We start from the raw sequence: 21,613 nt of genomic DNA on the forward strand, positions 1-21,613 counted from the left end.
TGGCTCAAAGCCCTGTTCAGCCTGGCCTTGAACACCATGTGGATGGAGGGGACCAGAGAGGATGTGGATGGAGGGGGCATCCACATCCACTCTGGGCAACCTGTTACAGTGTCTCGCCTCACAGTAAAGAATTTCTTCTTAATATTTGTCTAAATCTACCTTCTTCCAGTTTAAAGGCATTTCCCCTAGTCTTGTTACTACATGTCCTTATACGAAGTCCCTCTCCAGCTTTCCTGTAGGCCCCCTTCAGATACTGGAAGGCCACTATAGGATCTCCCCAGAACCTTCTCTTCCCCAGGCTGAAGAGCCCCAGCTCTCTCATCCTGTCCCTGCAGGGGAGGTGCTCCAGCCCTTTGATCATCTTTGTGGCCCTCCTATGGACATCCTCCAACAGCTCCATGTCCTTCTTGTGTTGAGGTACCCAGATAATGAAATAATTGAAGTATCTAGTGTAAAATTTTCCAACTTGAAGATTTTACTCTGAAGAAGAGCAAAATGCCAAGAAGTTTATTGTTATTCATATGGAATATGTTATTAATGCACTTTAGCAAAGTGGTTGGACTAAATGATCTCCAGAGGTCCCTTCCAGCCCCTAAAATTCTGTGATCCTGTGAAATCGCTCAGTTGCTGTAAGGAGTGGCTATATAAATTCTTGTGTTTCCTGAAGAGGCTGCTTCATGTTATTTCAATATTAATATATGTGAAGAGTACTGATGAGGGAACAGAAGTTATAATGCAGTGATCCCTTCCACATGTACATGAAGTAAGTTGATCATATGATTACATGACAAAATCCACCTCACAACTACATATACATTTCAAAAATGCCCACAAAAAGTGATAATCAACCTCTCACACACAAACACTCCTAAACAACAGAGACAACAGAAAAACAACAGAGGCTCCAAAACCCACAGAAAGGGGAAAAGACTTATGACCATGAAATGGAAGAGTTCTCAGTTCCTGAGGGAGCTGGGAGGGGGAGCAGAAAAGCTGCTAACTTGGACTTCTAGAGGGAAGACACTGAATTGTTCAGAAGACTAGCAGGGGGAGTCCCCTGGGGTTCAGTGTAAGAGACTAAAGGGGCCCAAGACAGCTGGTCACTCTTCAAGAAGAAAGTCTTAAAGGCACAGGAGCAGGCTGTCCCTGTGAGCCGCAAAATGTGCCAGTGGGGAAGAAGACCGGTGTGGGTGAATAGGGAGCTATTCTTGAGGCTCTGGGAGAAAAAGAGAATCTACTTCCTGTGGAAGAAGGGACAGGCAACTCAGAAAGATTACAGAAAAGTTGTTAAGATGTGTAGAGAAAAAATCAGAAAGGCAAAAGCCCAGCTTGAAGTCAACCTGGCTGCTGGGGTAAAATCTTTCACAGTGATAACAACCCTCCTCACTGTCTAATCTCGCACACATTTATCTTACGGCTTCTCCAGGTCTGACGGGCCCAGGTGACTCACACACCCCGGCTCCTCCTGTCCGTCCCTGCGGCTTTTTCTAGGCAGGGCCGTGGATGCGGAGCCGTTGCCCAGGCAACACGCACGCCACGTCAGTCACGTCAGTCACGTAGCCGCTCTGTGATCTCGGGGCTCCCTGGATGAAGGAACCGACCGAACTCCCCTGTACCTCGCGGTCAGTCGCTGCGGTTCTGGCCGGGACGGCTCTGAAGGTGCAAACCTTGGCGACCAAGCAATAATACTGCACTATAGATCCCTGCTTGCCCCCATCAAACTGAACCAGAACAAAAACAGTTGTTAAATATTAATAAGTGCATTTGTAAACTTTAACTTTTTCAGGTGATGATACAATGACTTGTGTTGGAAGGGAGTGTAAAAGTCATCTAGTTCCAACTCCTGCAACCACAGAGTTGACACCCACTGGATCAGGCTCCAAGGGCCTTGTAGGGCATCAACAGTGTCTGCTCCAGTGCCTCACCACTAAGTGAAAAATCTCACATCTAATCCAAATTTCCCTCTTCAGTTTAAAACAGTTCTGCCTTGTCCTATCACTATCTTGCCATGGAAAAAGCCACTCTCTGTGTTTTTTTGGTTTTTTTTTTTTTAGTAAGTATTCTTTAAGTACTAATATTCTGTAGCTTACAAATATAATTAAAACCCATTACTTAGGGAGACTTGAGGAATTATTTGATTTTGTAAAAATCTTAAATATCGTAAGATGAATAAGAAAACGTGAATCAGTGCAAGCAGAAACAATACTCTGAACTTCATTTTTACCTCATAGAAAAAATATCTACAGTGTATAAAATGAGCAGAAGTACATACATCTGCACACCCTGGCTACTGAAGTCTGCTAGATGCCACTAAATCCCAGTAGTACATACATAATCACAGAATCACAGAATTGTAGGGGTTGGAAGGGACCTCTAGAGATCATCGAGTCCAACCCCCCTGCCAAAGCAGGTTCCCTACACCACATCACACAGGTAGGCGTCCAGGCGGGTCTTGAATATCTCCAGAGAAGGGGACTCCACCATCTCCCTGGGCAGCCTGTTCCAGTGCTCCGTCACCCTCACTGTAAAGAAGTTCTTCCGCATATTCGTGCAGAACTTCCTATGCTGAAGTTTCATCCCATTACCCCTAGTCCTGTCCCCACGCACAACTGAAAAGAGACCAGCCAGTCTAATAATAGGCTCATGTTTCCATTTAAAGCTTATCTAACTATCTTCTACCTGTAAAACATCATTTATAAATATTTTCTTAGAAGAGAAAAGGAAGACAGAAGAAGATCCACAAATTAGTTTGAAAAATTAAAATGGCCTGTTAATCTCATACACTGGCTAGGAGACTTTGAGATTAGAGTCCTAGCTTTGAATTAGAAAACAGCTGCTTTGTTGAGTCACTTGAGTCACAAACAAAACAAAACAAAAACCCAACAAACTTACATATAATCTTAATGAATAATTAGAACAGGCAAAAGATAAATGAGGGGAAAAATGAGATTACTTTTAACATCCATATATCTAACTACATGTTTATTTGATAAAATAAAATAAAATATAAAGATACGTTTAGAAACTTCTCCTTAGTATTTCCAATCAAAATAATTATAGTTTCTTAATTGTTAGCCATGAGGAAGGAGAATAGCAGACACTAGTAATTCCCAAGAGCTGTAAGAAATAAGATACTGCAAGAATTCTGGAAACGTCTACAGATATCATTTGTGTCAGAACTTACTTTCTGCTGTCTGCATTATTATCTCATCAAGGTCTTTTTCAAGTTTTTCATAAGTATCTAGTCTTGCCTGAAACTCAGAATTCTGTGTTTGAAGTTCAATAATGCGTGTTTCACTAGAAGACTGAAGACTATAAAATTCCTTGGTAAGCACCTGTGAGAATGAATAATGAAAATAAGTAAAATACTCAGCAATATAATACTAAGCAACAACAATAATGTATCACATTTGATGCAACTTTTTGCACAGGTAAAGTTAGAATATTTGAAAAAAAGTAGTTCTTTTCAGCTATGTTATCTTGGACTACACTCCCATGTCATATAACACCTTATAGAATCATACAATTATTTAATCTGGAAGGGACTCTTGTAGGTCATCGAGTCCAGTTTCCCTGGAATGAAGAGGGACAGCTACGCTTCCATCAGGTTGCTCAGAGAATGATCCAGCCTAACTTTTGGGTGTCTCTAAGAATAAGCCTTCTACTACCTCTCTGGGCAACATGTTCCAGTGCTTCATCAGTCTTACTGTAAGAACTTCTTCCTCATATTCAGTCTCCTCTGTTATAGTTTGAAACTGTTCCCTCTTGTCCCATCACAACTGACACTACCAAAGACTCCGTCCCCTTCCTTCTTATTGCCCCCCCTGTAGATACTGAAAGGCTGATATCAGGTCTCCCCAGAATTTCCTAAGGTCTTTGTCTCAACTTGGAAAAATGACAATAATTTTAAAGGAGAGTAACAACAACCAAACTGATAGTTATAAAAATTAACAGAGAACTAATTAAAAACCAACTGGAATGAAATTCTTTGGTTAGTGAAGCAGTAATCCATGTGCTGTGCAGATAAAGAAAATAAAAACCAACTAGTTGAAGTAATCAAGTAGTACATTAGCTAATAGTGTCTTCATAAATATAAGTCCCACACACTGAAGATTATGATTGAATATAGGTCGATATATAGGAGATATATAATATAGGAGATACAGGAGTACTGCATACTGTACACAGTAGTAATGCTGTATGCAGTCAGAAATACTAAGCTATCCATAGTATTAAGAGAAATAAGCAACACAAATATAAAAACATGGAAAACATTAATCTATTGTCATAGGAGGCTACATTTATAGGTCAAATTTTGGCAACATATAAAACAGTTGTTTCATAGTTTTAGCATGTTTAAGACAAAGTATGCTGAAATCCAATTAAAAACAATTTTTTTCACGAAGCAGCTACAGCTCTACAGCTGAGTCCCACGTTAGTAGTGACTACATTAGTTAAAATCAATATGATGTAAGAAAAAAAATGAGAAAATATTAATGCACTGATGTACTTTAGAAAAGAAATAAAAGAATTCAGTCAAAAGGAACAAATGCAAAAAATGAGAATTTGAAATGTTTAAATTCTGCAGTAATATTTTGTAAGGAAAAACCATTGGTTTCAAGGCATATCTCTATCAGGAAAAGGAAGTGCCAGGAGAACTAGTACAGCTGGATGCCAAATATTCAAGATTTTATTCAAATAAAATAAATATCCAAAGAAAATGGAAATGCAACTCAAATGTAACTTCCTTACTCAAAGTTTAGACATGTCTGTGCAATTAAATTTTATTTAGTAACTTCAGAGTCTAGCACAGCTGGCACTCCCAGTGCTCATGACCACAACTAACCTCATCAGCCAGGATCTGAATGTTCCAATACAGACAGAACAACAAGAAATTACATTTCATCTAAAGCCTTGTTTCCACTCTGTAACTCTGTTTCCACTCTATAGCTCCATTTCATAAACATCCCAGTAATGCAGAATCTCCAATAACAGCATATTTCCCCCCCAAAACAGAAACTGCCATAGCTGACAGCTGGGAAAAAAAAAGTTCTTATTCTGTTCTACTAAGTTTATGTACTCTGCTGTCCAGTTTACACACACTGTCAATTTCATTGAAATCTCACAAATTGGATGCAGTGATGTGTTTTCAGGACTAACTTTGCACAGCTTCTCATCCACCAGGACCCCCAAGTCCTTCTTTCAGGGCTGCTCTTAAGGAGATTTTCCCCAAGTCTGTACAAATACCTGGGACTGAACCGACCCAAGTGCAGCACCCTGTACTTGGCCTTGTTGAATCTCATTAGGTTCACATGGGCTCACTTCTCCAGCCTGTCCAGGTCCCTCTGGATGGCTTCCCTTCCCTCCAATATATCCACTGCACTACTCAGCTTGATGTCATCCACAAAATTGCTGACGGTGCACTCAATGCCATCGTCTGATAAAGATGATGAAAAGCACCGGTTCCAATACTGACCCTTGGGGGACACCGCTTGTGACCAGCCTCCACCCTGACACGGAACCATTCATCACAACCCTTTGGCTGCATCCAGCCAGCCAGTTCCTAATCCATGGAACAGTCCATCTTTCAAATCCACACCTCTCCAATTTAGAGAGAAGGTTGTGGTGAGGGACCATGTCAAAGGCTTTGCAGAAGTCCAGGCAGATAGCATCCATCGCCCTTCCCCCATCCACTGAAGCTGTGACTCCATCACAGAAAGACACCAGATTGATCAGGCAAGATCTGCCCTTGGTGAAGCCATGCTGGCTGTCTCAGATCACCTCTTTGTCTCTTACGTGCCTTAACGTGGTAACCAGGAGGATCTGCTCCATGATCTTCCCAGGCACAGAGGTGAGGCTCACTGGCCAGTTGTTCCCTGGGTCATCCTTTCTCTCTTTCTTATAAATAGGAGTAATATTTCCCTTTTTCCAGTCAGTGGGAACTTCACCAGACAGCCATGATTTTTCACATATGATAGAGAGCGGCTCGACAAGCACATCAGCCATCTCTCTCAGAACCCTAGGATGGATATCATCTGGCCCTATGGACTTACACACATTCAGTTTCATGAGGAGGACTCAATCTTGTTCCACTGTTATAGTGGGATAGAATCCGCTCCAATTCCTCCTTGTGCAGGGAGATCCTCTAATGAGCTAATGGCTCTTGTGAGCTGAGAGTGGCCATAGCAGGATACTGCTTAGTGCTTAGGGCTGTCCACTTCCAACTGTTTTTTTGTAGTCTTTTGTGGGTGTGGAGGCAAAATTTTTAGCCACATAACAGTACTGAGTAAATGTGTAATTACACTTACAGGCTGTTCTGAATGAAGTAAAAAAAATGGCTCAAAAGAATGTTCATTTTTTCCCACCTATTTTTGGAAAGACTGAGTTAAAAAAAGGGGGGGGGACGGTTAAATTGCCATCTGTTAATGAATGCAGAGCTGTTGAAAAGAGCTAGCAAGCTATTACACTTGTGTGTAAGGGAACTAAAAACAACTTATTTTTCATCTTGTACAAATAGATCCTGAAGGATCTGCCAGAGATCAAATATCAACATCTAACCATGACAAATTGGATTCCTCTGGATGTGTCCTATAAAAGAATCTGAACTTAGTTTTCCTAGTAATAAGCCTATAATAGAAGTACAGTAATGAAAGTTCTACTAAATCAGTTTATTTTAGCATTATTAAATAATGTGAGAGAACTTCAAAAAGTCTATATACTTTCAAGAGAAGTCTATACTTTCAAGAAGTCTATATACCTTCAAGAGAATTTCACCATATTTTTGCTCTAAAATTGTTTTGCTTATTACTGGTATTGGAGCTGTAATATTTACTTGAAAGAAAAAAAAAAAAAGTTTTAATGTACATTTTCCTGTACATTATTTGTTTAGTTTCCTGAACTGGAATTAATAAGCAGTCTTACAAGAGCTAGATTATAAGACAGAAAGGACTTATCAATAAGGGTGTATAATAAGGACCTATCCTTTCCAAGTAAAGTATCTAGATGCGAACATATGACATGCAGAGAGAATTTCTGTGATGGATGCTGTTAACCTAAGCACACATCTTCAACATCTCACCATGAGAAAATGTTTTGCTTTCTTCTTCTTCCCTTAGTTTTCCACTGAAACAGAAAAGCTTGGTGAGCTTTTTCATAATGTTCTGCTTCGGCACAATTTGGTGGAAATACTAGCTCTACCTTGTACATCCTTGGTGCTTTTTTTCCCTAAGTTTCTTCTTTCCAAATTACAATTGAAAACAACTTTGTAATGCCCCATTAAGAAACTATTAATAACGTACCTCCAGCTTTCTCTGATATTTCTCACATTCTATTTGGCACTGTGAAAGATTCTTAGCTGTTTCTTGTTGCATGAGTTGAATATGTTCACTTTCAAAGGACTTTAACTTACTTTGGTGAAGAAGTTCAGCTACTTTGCTTTCTGTGCCAAGCTGCATTTGCCTATACCTAAAAACAAAAAAAAAAAAAGAAAAAAGGTTTTGGAGATTCAAAAATACTATATTTATATCATCATCATAGTATCATAGTCTCGTGCGGGTTGGAAGGAACCTTAGAGATCATCGAGTCCAACCCCTGGGATTCGAGCCTCCTGTAGCAGAGCGGCACTTCTACCACTTGCGCCACGGGGGATTCGAACCCAGGGCCTCCAGTGTTGCAATGTGGCATTCCTACCACCTGCGCCACCAAGAAGATATATGTATATCTTCTTATGTTTTAAAAATATTACATCAGCATGAATTTTGTTCTCAGTATACAAGTGTATACATTCCATACCTCTAACAATGAGATCTTCAAAGGACACAGGAGAGATACTGAGGAGGCTGTTGCCTCCTATCTTCTCTACCAAATGTAATATGTGATCAGGAGAAGTAGTGTTAGACACCAATGATATCAAGGCTGAATTCCCTTACGTGTATCATCGATATGTGCTACAATAATTCTTCCCATAACCAAAGACATAAAGAAACACCAGACTATGACAGTTTATTATTTCCACAATCAACCTGAGGTATGAAGACTCTCAATAACAGGAATGAAGTACATTTCTCATCTATTAACTTACAAGGTATCAGATAAGTAATATTCCGCTTAGAAGCAGGTGTCTGTTGTTCCATTCCTTATGCTTAATAGACAATCTCAAAAAAGGCTTAAAAGTTTTCTAATGGAATACTAAATTGCCAGACTGTAAAAATGAAGCAGATGTGAATAACAGCAGAAAACCTTAAGAAGCTGGGTGTTAAATGGCTTATGAAATTTAAAGGAGGTAAATGTAAAGTAACAAATCACTGTTTGAAAAAATGATCTTAACCATATACATAAAATGAAGAACTCCTAGTTAACTTTTAATTTGGGAACGTGATCTTGGGACTATATTAGACAAATCCATTACTTTAACTCGTTTTTAAACAGTGGTAAACAAAAAATAACATTTTGGGAATGGCTGTGAAAGGAATAGATTAAATACAGAAATCATCATGTCCCTTTACAGTTCCACACTGCTACCTGCATAATGAATACTGAATATATTTCTAGTAACTAACCTCACAAAGAATACAGTAGAACATGTAAAAGGTTAGAGAAGGGTATTAAAGATCTTTGACAATTGACAATATCATGCAATAATACCACTATAACAGCATAAGAAACAGGTTAATTAAGCAAACCAGAATGCTAGAGAAAAGAGATGGTATAAGGAAATGGGAGTTATAAGAGGTCTGTAACAGCCTAAGTGGCATAGAGAATGAGACTGAGAATCAATTATTTACCATATTTTCCAATCCAATAGATGAATGAGGAGGTGTGTAATAAAGCTAGCAGATGTGGAATGAAAAGCAAGTATCATTCTTCATAGACTATCATGAAATCTGTGAAATTCCTTATATAAGATGTTCTGAATACTCAAAGTTAACACTTACTCAGGAAGAGACAGAACAAACTCTCAGAAAATAAATCCTTCGACAACTATTAAATGTAAGATGGTACTTCTCACCCAGAAACCACTTAAATTGTTAGAACTCCAGCTAAACATTCACTCTAACTCAGTCCTGCTCTTAACTGCCATTTGTCAAATAGCAGTTGCAACACAGTTCTACCCTATTTAGTAACTAATCTTTAGGTAGGATTGAGAGCATTTAACAAAAATAAAAGGATTAGTCAGACATTTTCCCTGAGGATTTCAGATGTAGGGATGTTTCTAAGATACAAAGAGGAAGCAATTTTCACTGAAATAAACAGAAAAAAACAGGTGTCACTATGATGTTCTCTGTAAACATTTGTGTTTGTATTAACAGTCCAATGCATGAATGAGATTGTTCTCTCACGGGCTGTGTGAGTAGAGAATGGAACTCATAAAAACGTCATCACTTTTTTAAAAACAACTTTCTTACTCAATAGCAGCATGACATTTCTTCTCATAAAAACTGCTAAGTGCCATTATCTATTTGATATCAACTGTTGTCAATTTTGCTTGAGGCTGATTCTTTAAGCATTTCATCATTGCACTCTGTATGTTCCCATTTTCATTTTAACATAATAAAATAGTTTCAGCATGCTTACATTCTCCATACTTGGTACGTGATTGGCTGCAGACAGGACAGTCAATCTTTTCTGCTAAGCACGTTGTTTACAACCCTGGGAAGAATATTTTGTTCCAAAATGAGCATGTCTTCACAAAGATACATGTCATCTCGCGATCTGATGTGCAGTGCAATGCAGAAATGAAATTTATCCGCAAGTCACAGTTACTGACTTTAAACAACAAATATGTATAATATGCCTTCACAGAAAATAAATTTCTGTCTTTCCCATAGACTGTTTCAGATCTTAAATTAGTCTGAGGTTTAATGATCTGTAGAGAGCATAAACAATAGTAACATGCATAAACAGAAGTTACATATATTTCTAAATACCTCACCAAACTTTCCAGAACAGCGTACTAGATCTCTGACAATTTTCTAAGTCCACTCAATCAACTAGGTGCTTCCAGAACATGCTTATCAACAAAATCACAAATGGTGACTTCAGCAAAAAGATGATTTCATACTTTGGAAATTCTATGTAGCTCACATTGGCATGGTATGTTTTGTACTGGTGAGGTTACGAAGAACATCACGTGCTTTCCATTGGCAATGATTTTTGAGAATCAGGGTACAGCTTACAAGTTATGATATGTAACAACTTCGTATGCTCTTCTGTCAACAAATAAACACATCTCTTTTCATGTGTAGTATGGAAAATAACACTTCCATTAATGACAGAAAAGATTTGCCCTTTTTTCAGAGCTAGTATAGGAGAAACTGTTGTCCAACCAAGATGATTTTCTACTAGACCTCAAGTAAGATTTTCTTCCTATACCTTTGAGCTCACCAGTGAGTTCTCCACTGCAGCAAAACTTTTAGAGTTTCTTTGTCATATGAGTTTTTTATTTGGCTAGATAGCATGTCTGACTTCTTGACTATTATTTCAGCAGAAGTCTAGGAGCATGGGTACACATATAGTCATGAAACACAATGTCAAAACACATTCCTTGATCTACCTAGATGGTCTCCAGGAAAAACAACAGAAAACAAATCCACCCTATGCTTGAATACCATTATTATTGTGGGTGTACAGGATTTTTCCCCATCAAAAAATTTTAATAAAATGGATACGGCATAGTTTTTGTTTCACAAAGAAGTAAGGGTTGAGAATTAAAGAGTAATTACAGAGTGAGCTAATGAAAAGAACAAACAAACATGCAAGAATCATCTGAAATGAGATGTCAACTTCATTATGTCTCTGTGTGATTAGGATGATGAGCTAATAATGCCTAAAGTTTGCTAAAGTGGAGTTATTAATTTTAGAGTAAAGTAGAAGAGAATATTCTGTTAGGGACTTAAACACTGGTTTCTAAGAATGGTGTTTTTTCCATCAGAGAAGTTTGCAAATGGTGGACAATGATATAATGGTATCTAGAAAGCTGCATACACCATTAAAATCGCCACAAAATGGACTTCAGTGTAAGCAATGAGAGAAAGTACACTTCTCCAAGTAGCGTGCATCTAAAGAAAGCCAACTGAAAACCAAGATTACCAACTGCTTTTTCAATGGGGTAAACTACAAGACATATCCAGCACAGCCCAATCTAACAGTCATATTCAAAAGTTTTCACCATATGTACACATAACCTTATGAACCTCTTACAAGTGTCATGTATGTACTGAGATAGCACTGTTTGTACCTGACAGGAATAGACTGTTAACTTCTACTATTGTTTATCCCAGAGACAAAAACTGAATGAATATCAGTACTCTACAAAAGTAGGTATAATTGAATAATGAAGTACATAGGAAGACAATGAGATTTGTACAATTAAGCATTCAAGAAGTAGTGAATTCTATTAGTAAGATTGTTATTAAGCAGGAATGACAAGCAAGTAAATTCTATAAAATAATATATCTTCCAAAGGAAGTCGCTCTAAGATTATACAAAGGTCAGTACTGAGCTATTCTAACGTTATGAACATGATTATAGAAACCTACAGTTCTTTAGGATATAGTTGTTATTTTCAAGTTAAAAAAATGAAAAAAAGAAAAAATTCAAGGACTCGTAAGTTGCGAAATCATCCTGACTCCACAGAAGGGTCAGTTCCAGGTCTAAGATCTTTAGAGTAATTACATTATACTCTCCTATTTTTTACAAACGTATGTACTTTGGTTCATTGCCAAATCTGCAAAGAAACCTAAATGCTACAGACATTTTCTACCCAACCTCTCCTACTGCAATCCTGCTCCTTCCAGTCCCAACACGTACTCTAATGTTCCTGTCCTTCTCCCACTCTGTTGCAGCTCCAACTCAGGTTTCTCATGCTTTCCAATTCTGTTTTCATTCTTTCTGCTTGAGGTATGTTTTTTCTCTTCATCTTTGTTCCAGCCTATTTAGTTCTCATTCCTATCTTTTAGTCCTATTCTCAAACTGTTGGTTTTCTTTCTATTCCTCAGTCACCCTCACAGTTCATTTAATCAGGGAGTCGCAGAATGATTTGGGCTTGAAGGGATCAGCAGAGACTGAGTCCAATTCCTCTGTCATAAACAGGGACATCTTCACAGCATCAAAGCTGGTGAGGGGTCTGCATAACTAGAGACAGGACTGGAAGGACTGGACTCAAGTTGTGCCATAGGAGATTCAGGTATTATGAAGAATTTCTTCTCTGAAAGAGTGGTCTGGCACTGGAATGGGCTGCCTGGGGAGGTGGTTGATTCACCATCCCTGGAGCTGTTCAAGAAATGTTTAGATGTTGTACTTGGTGATTCTATGATTCTGTCTTCCACTAGACTAGATCACCCCAAGCCCCATTCAATCTGACAAACACTTCCAGGGCTGGGGCATCCACAACTGCTCTGGACAACCTGTGCCTCACCACCCTCTGCGTAAAGAATTTCTTCCTAATAACTAATCTACATCTATCCTCTTTTAATTCGAAACCATTACCCTTTGTCCTGTCACTACAGGACACTGTAAAAATTCTCTCTTCATAAGCCCTATTTCAGTATTTGAAAAGTCGCAATGAGGTCTTTCAAGAGCCTTCTATTCTTTAAGCTAAATTATGACAGATCCCTCAGCCTTTCTTTGTAGGAAGAGTGCTACACTTCTTTCACCTCCACCTGGACAATCTCCAACTGGACAATGAACTACTGACCAAAACGCTCTGGAAGCAGCTATCCAGCCAATTCCTAATCCACCTTTCAAACCCATCTTTCCAATACAGAGACAATCCTTCAACACTCTTAATCAAATTCTACCCCTACTCTTTCACAATGGGGTTAAAATCACAGCTCAACTTCCTCACATTTTCCAGGTGGCTACTAAGACCTCCAAAGGGCCCAACTTTGCACTGGTGAGATCTCACTCAGAGTATTATGCCCAAATGTGGAGTCCTAGGGAAATGTGTCCTAGGAGTGTGTCCAGAGGATGGCCACAAAAATGATCCAAGGGATATAACACCTTGCTTATGAGGATGAGCTGAGAGATCTGGGGCTGTTCAGCCTGGAGAAATGAAGGTAACCTGATTGCAGCCTTCAGTATCTAAAGGGTGTCTATAAGAAGGAAGAGGACAGGCTCTTCAGCACAGTCAGTTGTAACAGGACAAGGGGAAATGGTTTCAAACTAGAAGATTTAGATTGGATATAAGGAAGAAGCTTTTGTACAGTAAGGGTGGTGAAGCACTGGAACAGGTTGCCCAGAGAGTTGGTGGAAGCTGCTTCCCTGGAGATATTCAAGGTCAGGCTGGACCATGCTATGCGGTACCTGATCTAGCTGTATATGTCCCTGCTCATTACAAGGGAGTTGTACTAGATGACATTTAATTTAGAAGTCCATTTGAATTCTAAAGATTCTATGATTCTATGAACAAAATCTTCTTTGCTGTTCCTTCTTCTTAGAGTCACAGAATGAGTAATAGGAACTTAAATTGGTCTAAATTAAATTCAGACATGTAATAGACCACATATACACTGTCCATACCTGTGGCAAGCTCTGAGACTCCAGTTCAAACATGAGTACTCAAAAGATCTTATTGGTATTTTCTTTCTGATCCTTGGTACTAAAAATCGGTTGGCTTGTTTCTGAGCAACAAAAGTTTTCCCATAAATTGAGTTCACATGCTGTGTACCAAGTAACTGGAATGTAGGAACTCTACGCCCTTAGTTTTAAATACGCTAATTGCTCAGTTTCTTTAACAGATGCCTCGTGTATCTGTCTGGTTTCATAAACTAGAAATCTATTGTTATGGTTATTAGAAAAGGGAAAACTACCATTCTTAATTTAAATACATGTAATTAATTGAGATACTTATGTCAGCTTTACATTAATTATCTATTATTTAAAATTATTTCTCACATGGACTAAAGCAACAATGTATTTATTAACTTAGTATAAATGATTAAACAGATACAGTATGCTATCTACAAATAAAAAAAGTTTGCTGAAATAGTTTTCATATAAAGTTTGCTTTCCCCAAATAATATGTTCAGAGCTTTTTCCAGCACTGTATTTTTTGACTATTATGAAAGAAATCCAGAAATGTATAGCTTAAATGTTAAAAGGGTAAACATGGTTTAACATGCAAGTTCTTGCCAGATGTTACATTTGCTTCATATCAAGACATTAAACATATGGTACTTTTGCAAGTGGTTAAATAAAATCTGTTAGAGACAGAAAGCTTAGAAGCCTTGTTTAAAGCTGTTTGCTTCAAAGCAGATTTTTCTGTTTTGCAGCATTAGTTATATACTGGTCTTGGATCGTTGTTCTCTTGAAACACCTTCCCTGGATGCAACACTTCCGTACACTGTTTTGCAGTCGGCAGGAACTAGTTCCAAATGGCAGATCCAACAAGATAAACAACTGCTTTACATTACCTGCAGTCTAAGGACACCTAGATCTAAAACTACCTACCTATGCAGTATTTAGAGTGCTTCATCTATATATTCTTTCTACTCTAACACAACTGAGAAAGAGCAAAGCTAAAAGCAGGGTGGTAAAAAGCAATGTTAAAGGTAAAATTGTAGAACACACATATCTTCATAAATTTCTATAGAAGTTATTTACTTTTTTAGCTGGTTAACTTTGTGTTTATTCCAAACTGAAAGGTCAGTTAAAGAGTCCTAATTACCATGATGAGCATTCCATCTCTTCAAAAAGTGGAAGAATGAACATTAAGAAGGATGATGCACTTGCAATAAACCCGTTAAACCATGTTGACCATGACCTTATGGCCATGCTACTGTGCTCCCTTTTATCTGTCACGGATCCTGTAAAACTTAAGATTTTCTCCTGGACCACAACACAGCTCCAACAGTACTGACGTAAACTACATCAGCCTAGTCTTAGGAGTTATATTTCAGTCATGATTTCTGCATAACAAACCCTCACTAGGGAGCTTTCCCTCAGTTCTAAAGGACAATGAATGCAATCATACACTTCCTGAAAGTGTGTGCTTACTTCTGGGCTACTGTATAATAAACACGAACAACTCCTATCATGTCATTTTCTTCTTTTTTTAACTCAAAGAGGATGTGGTTGCTGTTCTGTGTTAATTCAATGCTGATGTATGCTTAGTTTGCTCAGAGTCACTTGCCTAGCCATTAGCCTGCAAAAACTTGGTTTAACCAATTAGCATCTTGACTGAGGTTACTCTTATTATTTGATTCAATAAAACAAACAGACAAACAAACAAACATAGTATTTATTCATATAACCTAATTAAATTTGATTAGTATAAAGGTATTAATATAGTGTTAACTAAAAATATGGATGCGAAGAAACAAGTAAGTACTAAGGTGTGGAAAATAATTCCACTGTTATACCCTCATTTTTTTATTTTTTATTTTATTTTATTTTACTTTTAAGAAATAAGCCAACAGAGTAAGCCAGGTAATTTTTAGGACAACTAATGGTAGATGCTTTTCTCTTTACCTAGGCAATAGCTTAGTGAAGATGGATATCCCCGTGCTCATATTTATTCTTCTAGTGATGATAAATTCCAAACCTATGAAACACTATATGAACTTGAATAGTAGAGAACATTCACTAGACACAATTGGTCAGAGAACATCTACCAGAACAGGTATTTCAAGATACTTAGACAAAAAGATACTCAGCCTATGAATCCAAAATAGAAATTATCACCTCACAAGACTCTTTAATTAAAACCTTAATATAACCCCAAGTAAAGGTTGAAGGTTCTTTTTCAAATAGGAAGGATATTGAATGCATTCTCAGAAACCCAGTGAAGAAATACCGAGGAAACAACTTCACATACTTCTCCTAAATACAGCAGAACAATCTAAAATGAAACATAACCATGATGAAGGATGCAGACACCAGCAGCTCTACCTCAAGCCAAAAGCAGTCAGAAGAAATTGAAAAGTTTTATTGCTTCTGGCACAGCCCCAATACAGTGTACAAAGCTATCTTTTGCACATGTGTACCAGCACATAAAATGACAAAAGTGTCAAATTTTGAAACTGTAAGAAACATACTGAACTGAAGTGGAAAGCTCAACTGGAGAAGCACCAGAATAAGTATAATTAACTTTCTCATGACCTAAACACCACCAGCATTCAAATGAATAAACACTTCCTTTTAAAAATTCAACTTATAATGACAGATGGAAAAGGATTTATTTTCTCTGCAACACTGTTTTAGCATACATATTATAATCAAAGAGCAAAAAAAGTATATTTGTAAAAATCTTGTTATGTTTTAAGTCACATTTTCTACATATACTTCACTCTGTTTGAATTCCTGTTGAATCTCAATCATGACTTTATTAAAACAATACCCATATTTCATGCTTTACTTCAGTCTTTACAAGACATACCATGTTGAAGGTGAATTCTGTAATAAATCAACAAAAATGCAAATAGTAATCATGAGACTATTTCATCAATAATGATATTAACTGGAATAGAAACAAATTAATTTGAAGTTTAACTGTGAGAGTTTTTGACATGGGTAAAATACAACAGATCTGACTGAGGGAGACATCACTGATTTTCTTGCTATAAGAGACTAAAAACAAGTACTAACTTTTAATATTAATCTATACCAAATTTAACATTTGTAAACTACACTTAAGAGTTGTCTCAGTAATTTTTTCTTCTGTCCATAATTATTTTTTCAAGCTGCCATACAATTGAACAGCTGACCTCCCCAAACTAAGTATTGCCTGTGTCCAGACTTGGACATATTTACATACATTACTTTCATTGAATGTTCTAGTGCAGTAATTTTTCAAAACAGGAGCAGAAAAATTGATGATGAAGGAAAAGAGACACAATTATCAGTAAACTACCAAGTTGATAACAAATTCTTCAGGAATGGTCAGGAATTATTCCCAAGATGCTGTAAAACTCTACCAGGGAGAAGCCATTTTTCTTTTTCCTTATCTAATTAAGCCACCCTACTACTGCCACTGTGAAAAAAAGAACCCTGCATTAAAATAAGAATGTGCAAGTGCGAGTACATACAACACACAAACGCCTTAAAAACTCTAAAACTTTTTTTCCTAAAGCTAGTTTATGTTTTGATTGATATTAAATAAATAAATAAAAGTTCAGAGTCTTCAAATCTCTGCAGACAGTGAAGATAAAGCTACTAAAAACTTCCGATATTCTCATACTGGTCAAATCTATACCATGAACAGACAGAGGGGAAGGAGACTCAAGGGAATCAACTCTTTGAATGATCATACTGACAAAGCTTGTTACATTTTCTATTCATTTACATGGCACATTTTATGAACATGTCAGTACTTACATTGCTTTTATTTATATTTTTAAATCTCCAGTCTTCTTCCTCTGCCTTTCTTTTTTTACAAAGTACTGTGCATATTAAAACTGGATTGCAGACATATTTTGGAAAGACTATTACAGGCTATGCAATGGTTATATGGATTGCTGTGGTACTGAAGAACAGTATACAACAGTTCAGCTGGAAAAGACCTACAAAGACCATCAAGTTCAACTGTCTCACTTCTTCAGCAGTAACCAAAAGCTATAAACACATTGTTGAGGAGCATCCCGAATGCTGACAGGCCTGGAGCATCACCCACATCACTAGGAAGCCTGCTGCATTGATGGACCATCCTCACAGATAATAAATTTCATCCTAATGTTCAGTCTGAACCTCTCCTGGCACAGCTTTGTACAGTTCTTGTATGTCCTGTCATCAGTTACAAGAGAGATCGGTATCCTCTTCTGCATTTCCCTGTACACAAACTGCTACTAAGCCAAATGTGAACTGTCTCATACAGCTTTAATAGAACCTTTACAGAAAACTCAGAACTACTGAAAGATTAACAAGGATAACAGACTGAACTGTGAAATTCAGGTCATATTTTACACCCAAGAAGCATTAAAAAATGACTTTAAGAAACTTATACATGCATTAGTAATCTTAAACTCAACTTTCCACTTCAGCATTTCATGTCTGCTGTGTACTCCATTGTTCCTTTATTTAATAAAAAAATCATAAAAATAATTTTAGATGTAAATACACTAATTACATTCTTATGTGTATATGATTTTTAAACCTATAACTGCAAAAAGGAGAAAAAATGCATGTGATATGACTGACAGAAAAACAGCTGTATAAATGACAACAGCAGTACTGAAAAGTTGCTTTCTTTTAAATTAATAAAAAACACATTGAAAACACGGAGAATAACAAAAAGAAGAAGAATGTTTGGAATACCAAATACCTCCTTAAAATGGTCCGAAATTAACATACAGATATTTAAGTTCTGAATTCCACAAATTTAACTGCTGTATGCAATTAACAATATCAAATATTTAGAAAACAAAATTTCTATTCAGGGATGAAAAAAGGGAACTTTTTGACTATCAGTAAGAAAGAAAATAAGAAAAGGAAATTTCATCACTGAAACTTCCCAAAAATGGATGGGAAAAGAGAAAGTAGGGACAGATACTTTGAGATACAGGCTAACTGGGAGCCTATCTGATCAAGCTCCTTTGAAATCTGGAAATGAAAAGATACCTGTAACTACAGTACTGGTAGACTGCTCCCCCTAAGCCACCGTTTTCCCCACTGAAACTCTGACAGCATAGGTCAGGATGGTTAGGGTTCAAACTGCCATAACTTAGCTAATGACTGGTGTATCTTTCATATCATATGTAACAGATTTGATTCACTGATAAGCGGAGTTCAAAGTACAGGCATACCATGTTATGAGTCAAGGATGTGTTCCTAAAAGTGCTATGGTTACCTATGCTGGATAGCAAAGAAATCTTTTCCATAAGAATTCATACACTGGGGGAAGGGAAGGGAAGGGAAGGGAAGGGAAGGGAAGGGAAGGGAAGGGAAGGGAAGGGAAGGGAAGGGAAGGGAAGGGAAGGGAAGGGAAGGGAAGGGAAGGGAAGGGAAGGGAAGGGAAGGGAAGGGAAGGGAAGGGAAGGGAAGGGAAGGAGGATGCCTTGGCAGTGACAATGCAAAATTTAAACATGAGGCCAGTGCAGTGCTAGACAATTTTTCAATTTATTGCCCTAGAAAATTTGTCCATAAAAACAAATGCAAAACAGAATCACTGAATAATTCAGGTTGAAAAGGGTTTGAGGAGGTACCTACTCCAACATCCTGCTCGCAGGAAGGTGAGCTATGAGACCTCAATAGATTGCTCAATTCTTCAGTTGTTTGGATCTTGACTATCAGTGATGAAGACTGCTCAAATACAATGCTTAACTGTGGCAAAAAACCTTTTCCTTTCACCAAGTTTGAATATCCTTTTCAACCCTTCCTACCATGCACCATGCATTCCCCCCTACTGTAAAGGCAGAACAAGTGCAAGATCACCTCATGAGACTGAAAGCATACAGGTCTATGGGTCTGGATGGCTTACATCCCAGGGTTCTGAAGGAGCTGGCTGATGTGGTTGCCGTGCTGCAGATCTGCTTTCACGACATAGTTTTCCATACTTCTTAAGATACCTGACAAGTTCAACAAAAAATTCATAGACATACACAACTTTGCCTTTATGCAGCCTTTCTACAGAAGACAGTCTCTACAAACAGTAAGACTGTGGGGAGCAGTTAGAAAAGACAAAAACGAAGTCTGAAGAGAAGAAATTCAGAATTGATGAACTGTGGGGATACTAACAGGCTTTGCAACAAAAGTGTCAAGCATACCTGCTAAGAGTCTTAGATCTGATATAATCATTACCCAGCTTCTGAGAAGACACAAAAAAAATGCTGAGTTTTATTTATTTTAATGCACACAGATCTTAAGACTTGCTGAATTTTGTTCCTCTGCTTCCTCTAATTATGTTTAGCTCTCTTCTCCATTTGTTACCTTCCCCCATTTTCTCCATTCTCTCTCTCAATAATTAATTCTTCCTTCAGCTGAACTATCATAACATGTGCAATAACCACATCTGATAAATATTCTTTTCCTTCTTGCAGTTAACTTGAAAAAAGAAGTCCGTTTTTTCAGGCCTTTTTTCCTGATGGGACTGATAGACGAGACACTCCTAATCTCCCAAGTACTCCCTGTCCCAACTGAGCATGTAGAGACTACATCATTTTCTTTTTTATCACCTAGACAGCAGCATATCAAAGTAGATACCTTTTTAGTCTGGGATAGAAAATGAAAGCTCCTGCTCCTCTCTGTGTTCCATGTTTGTATTATGTGATTTCTGTCATCATCATCCATTCTTTTTGCCAGAAGCCCCAGAATGTGGTTACATCTGTCACATAACCAATGAACATACCAAGTGAAGATGCAATTCTTGTACTCACTGAAGGGCTGTCAGAAAGTTTGCATTTCTCCATCCAATGGAGACTTAAAGACAGGAAAATATACTTCCCTTTAAAAGGTGAAGAATCAGCTGTTGCAATTCAGTCTGACCATGCTAGTCACCAGTTTTGTGTGAATGCTTAGGTTATGACTGAAAAACAATCTAGTTACTACTGTACTTCAGTTAACCTTATTTTGTGTGATGCGTAATTCTTTTGCCTTCTTTACTACAAGAAGGTTTAAGTAGATGGAGGTGTTTAATATTTTTTCCACACTATTTTTAACTTAATTCTGCTCTCAGCTCCATTCTTAGCATTCCATTCTTCTATTGTTAAAAAAGAAGTCTGAACCAGGTTGGAACCAGACTCAAAGTTTCATCTAAAACCGCTTAATAGTTCAACCTACCTTAATTCAAAATTTTCTTTCGGAAAGCAAACAATAAATCAGCTGCTAATAATAATTGTTTGCTTTTGGAAGATGCAATATTTATTGGTACCTGACACCAAAGCATGCTTGTTGTAGCAAGACTAACAAAGAACACAGTCAGATAAGTGGACTGTTATTACATAAGTGGGATCGAGCTTAGCCCATATTTTCAGTTTTTTCCAATATCAGAATTCCTGGTAACCATAAAAGGACATTCAAAGGCAAGTAATAAATAGAGTGGTCTGTGAACAATCACAGATACATTTGATTTCTGTTTCAGGACATCCACACTGCTAGCAACTCCAAGCTGTACTCCCTACAGAAACCACAAGTCTGGGTACAGAATCTAAAACTGGAACTTCTGAAAGTAGTTTCAGTCCTTAATAGGTTTCGGGAATTAAAAAGCAGCAGTGCAAACCTCATGAGTGAACTTGTTTTTCTGGAACCACCAATGTGTCACAGGCTCCACGAGATTTGGATGACAAAATTCAGATCTTTTTCTTCCAGTGAAGAAGCTTTGAGACATCAAGGTTCCCCATCTCCAAATGAAAATATTTTAGAATTTTAAGTCTGTTCATGTGAAATGAAGTTATAACATCTATCCAGGTTGTGTAGAACTTCCCAGCAGAAGAACAGAGAATTTTTTTTTTGTTCCTTGGCAGTGTTAAGAGGATCCGACATTCTGAACTGCTGAATGTAATGAAGCATTCATCACATTACCTCGAAAGAGATCAGTAGCCATTAAATAACAATCTAATTTCTAATTTAGTTAGAAAAACATTAATGAATACTTCCTCATATCAGGCTACCATATTGTTATAGTTTTATGATTTTTGGTTATCAATACTCCACACCATAACATCATGTAGTGCACTGGGAGTTA

General features: G+C 37.6%; 1 protein-coding gene across 3 annotated transcripts in view; it reads right to left on the reverse strand.

The window, feature by feature from the left end:
* The window catches only part of PIBF1 (progesterone immunomodulatory binding factor 1), a 115,341-nt gene that overhangs the window by 43,031 nt on the left and 50,697 nt on the right, over window positions 1–21,613 (reverse strand). For 2 of the 3 annotated variants that reach the window (XM_085553787.1, XM_015851649.3), the window contains 2 exons: window positions 7,299–7,464; window positions 3,185–3,335 (listed from right to left, as the gene is read on the reverse strand). In XM_085553787.1, coding sequence (XP_085409913.1) covers window positions 3,185–3,335; window positions 7,299–7,464 — 317 coding nt within the window. The remainder of the gene's footprint in view (window positions 1–3,184; window positions 3,336–7,298; window positions 7,465–21,613) is intronic. The other variant, XR_014948467.1, reaches the window with a different exon arrangement.

Source organism: Coturnix japonica, chromosome 1 (assembly GCF_054131305.1).
Source record: "Coturnix japonica strain WE chromosome 1, WE-NBRP24, whole genome shotgun sequence".
NCBI lineage: Eukaryota > Metazoa > Chordata > Aves > Galliformes > Phasianidae > Coturnix > Coturnix japonica.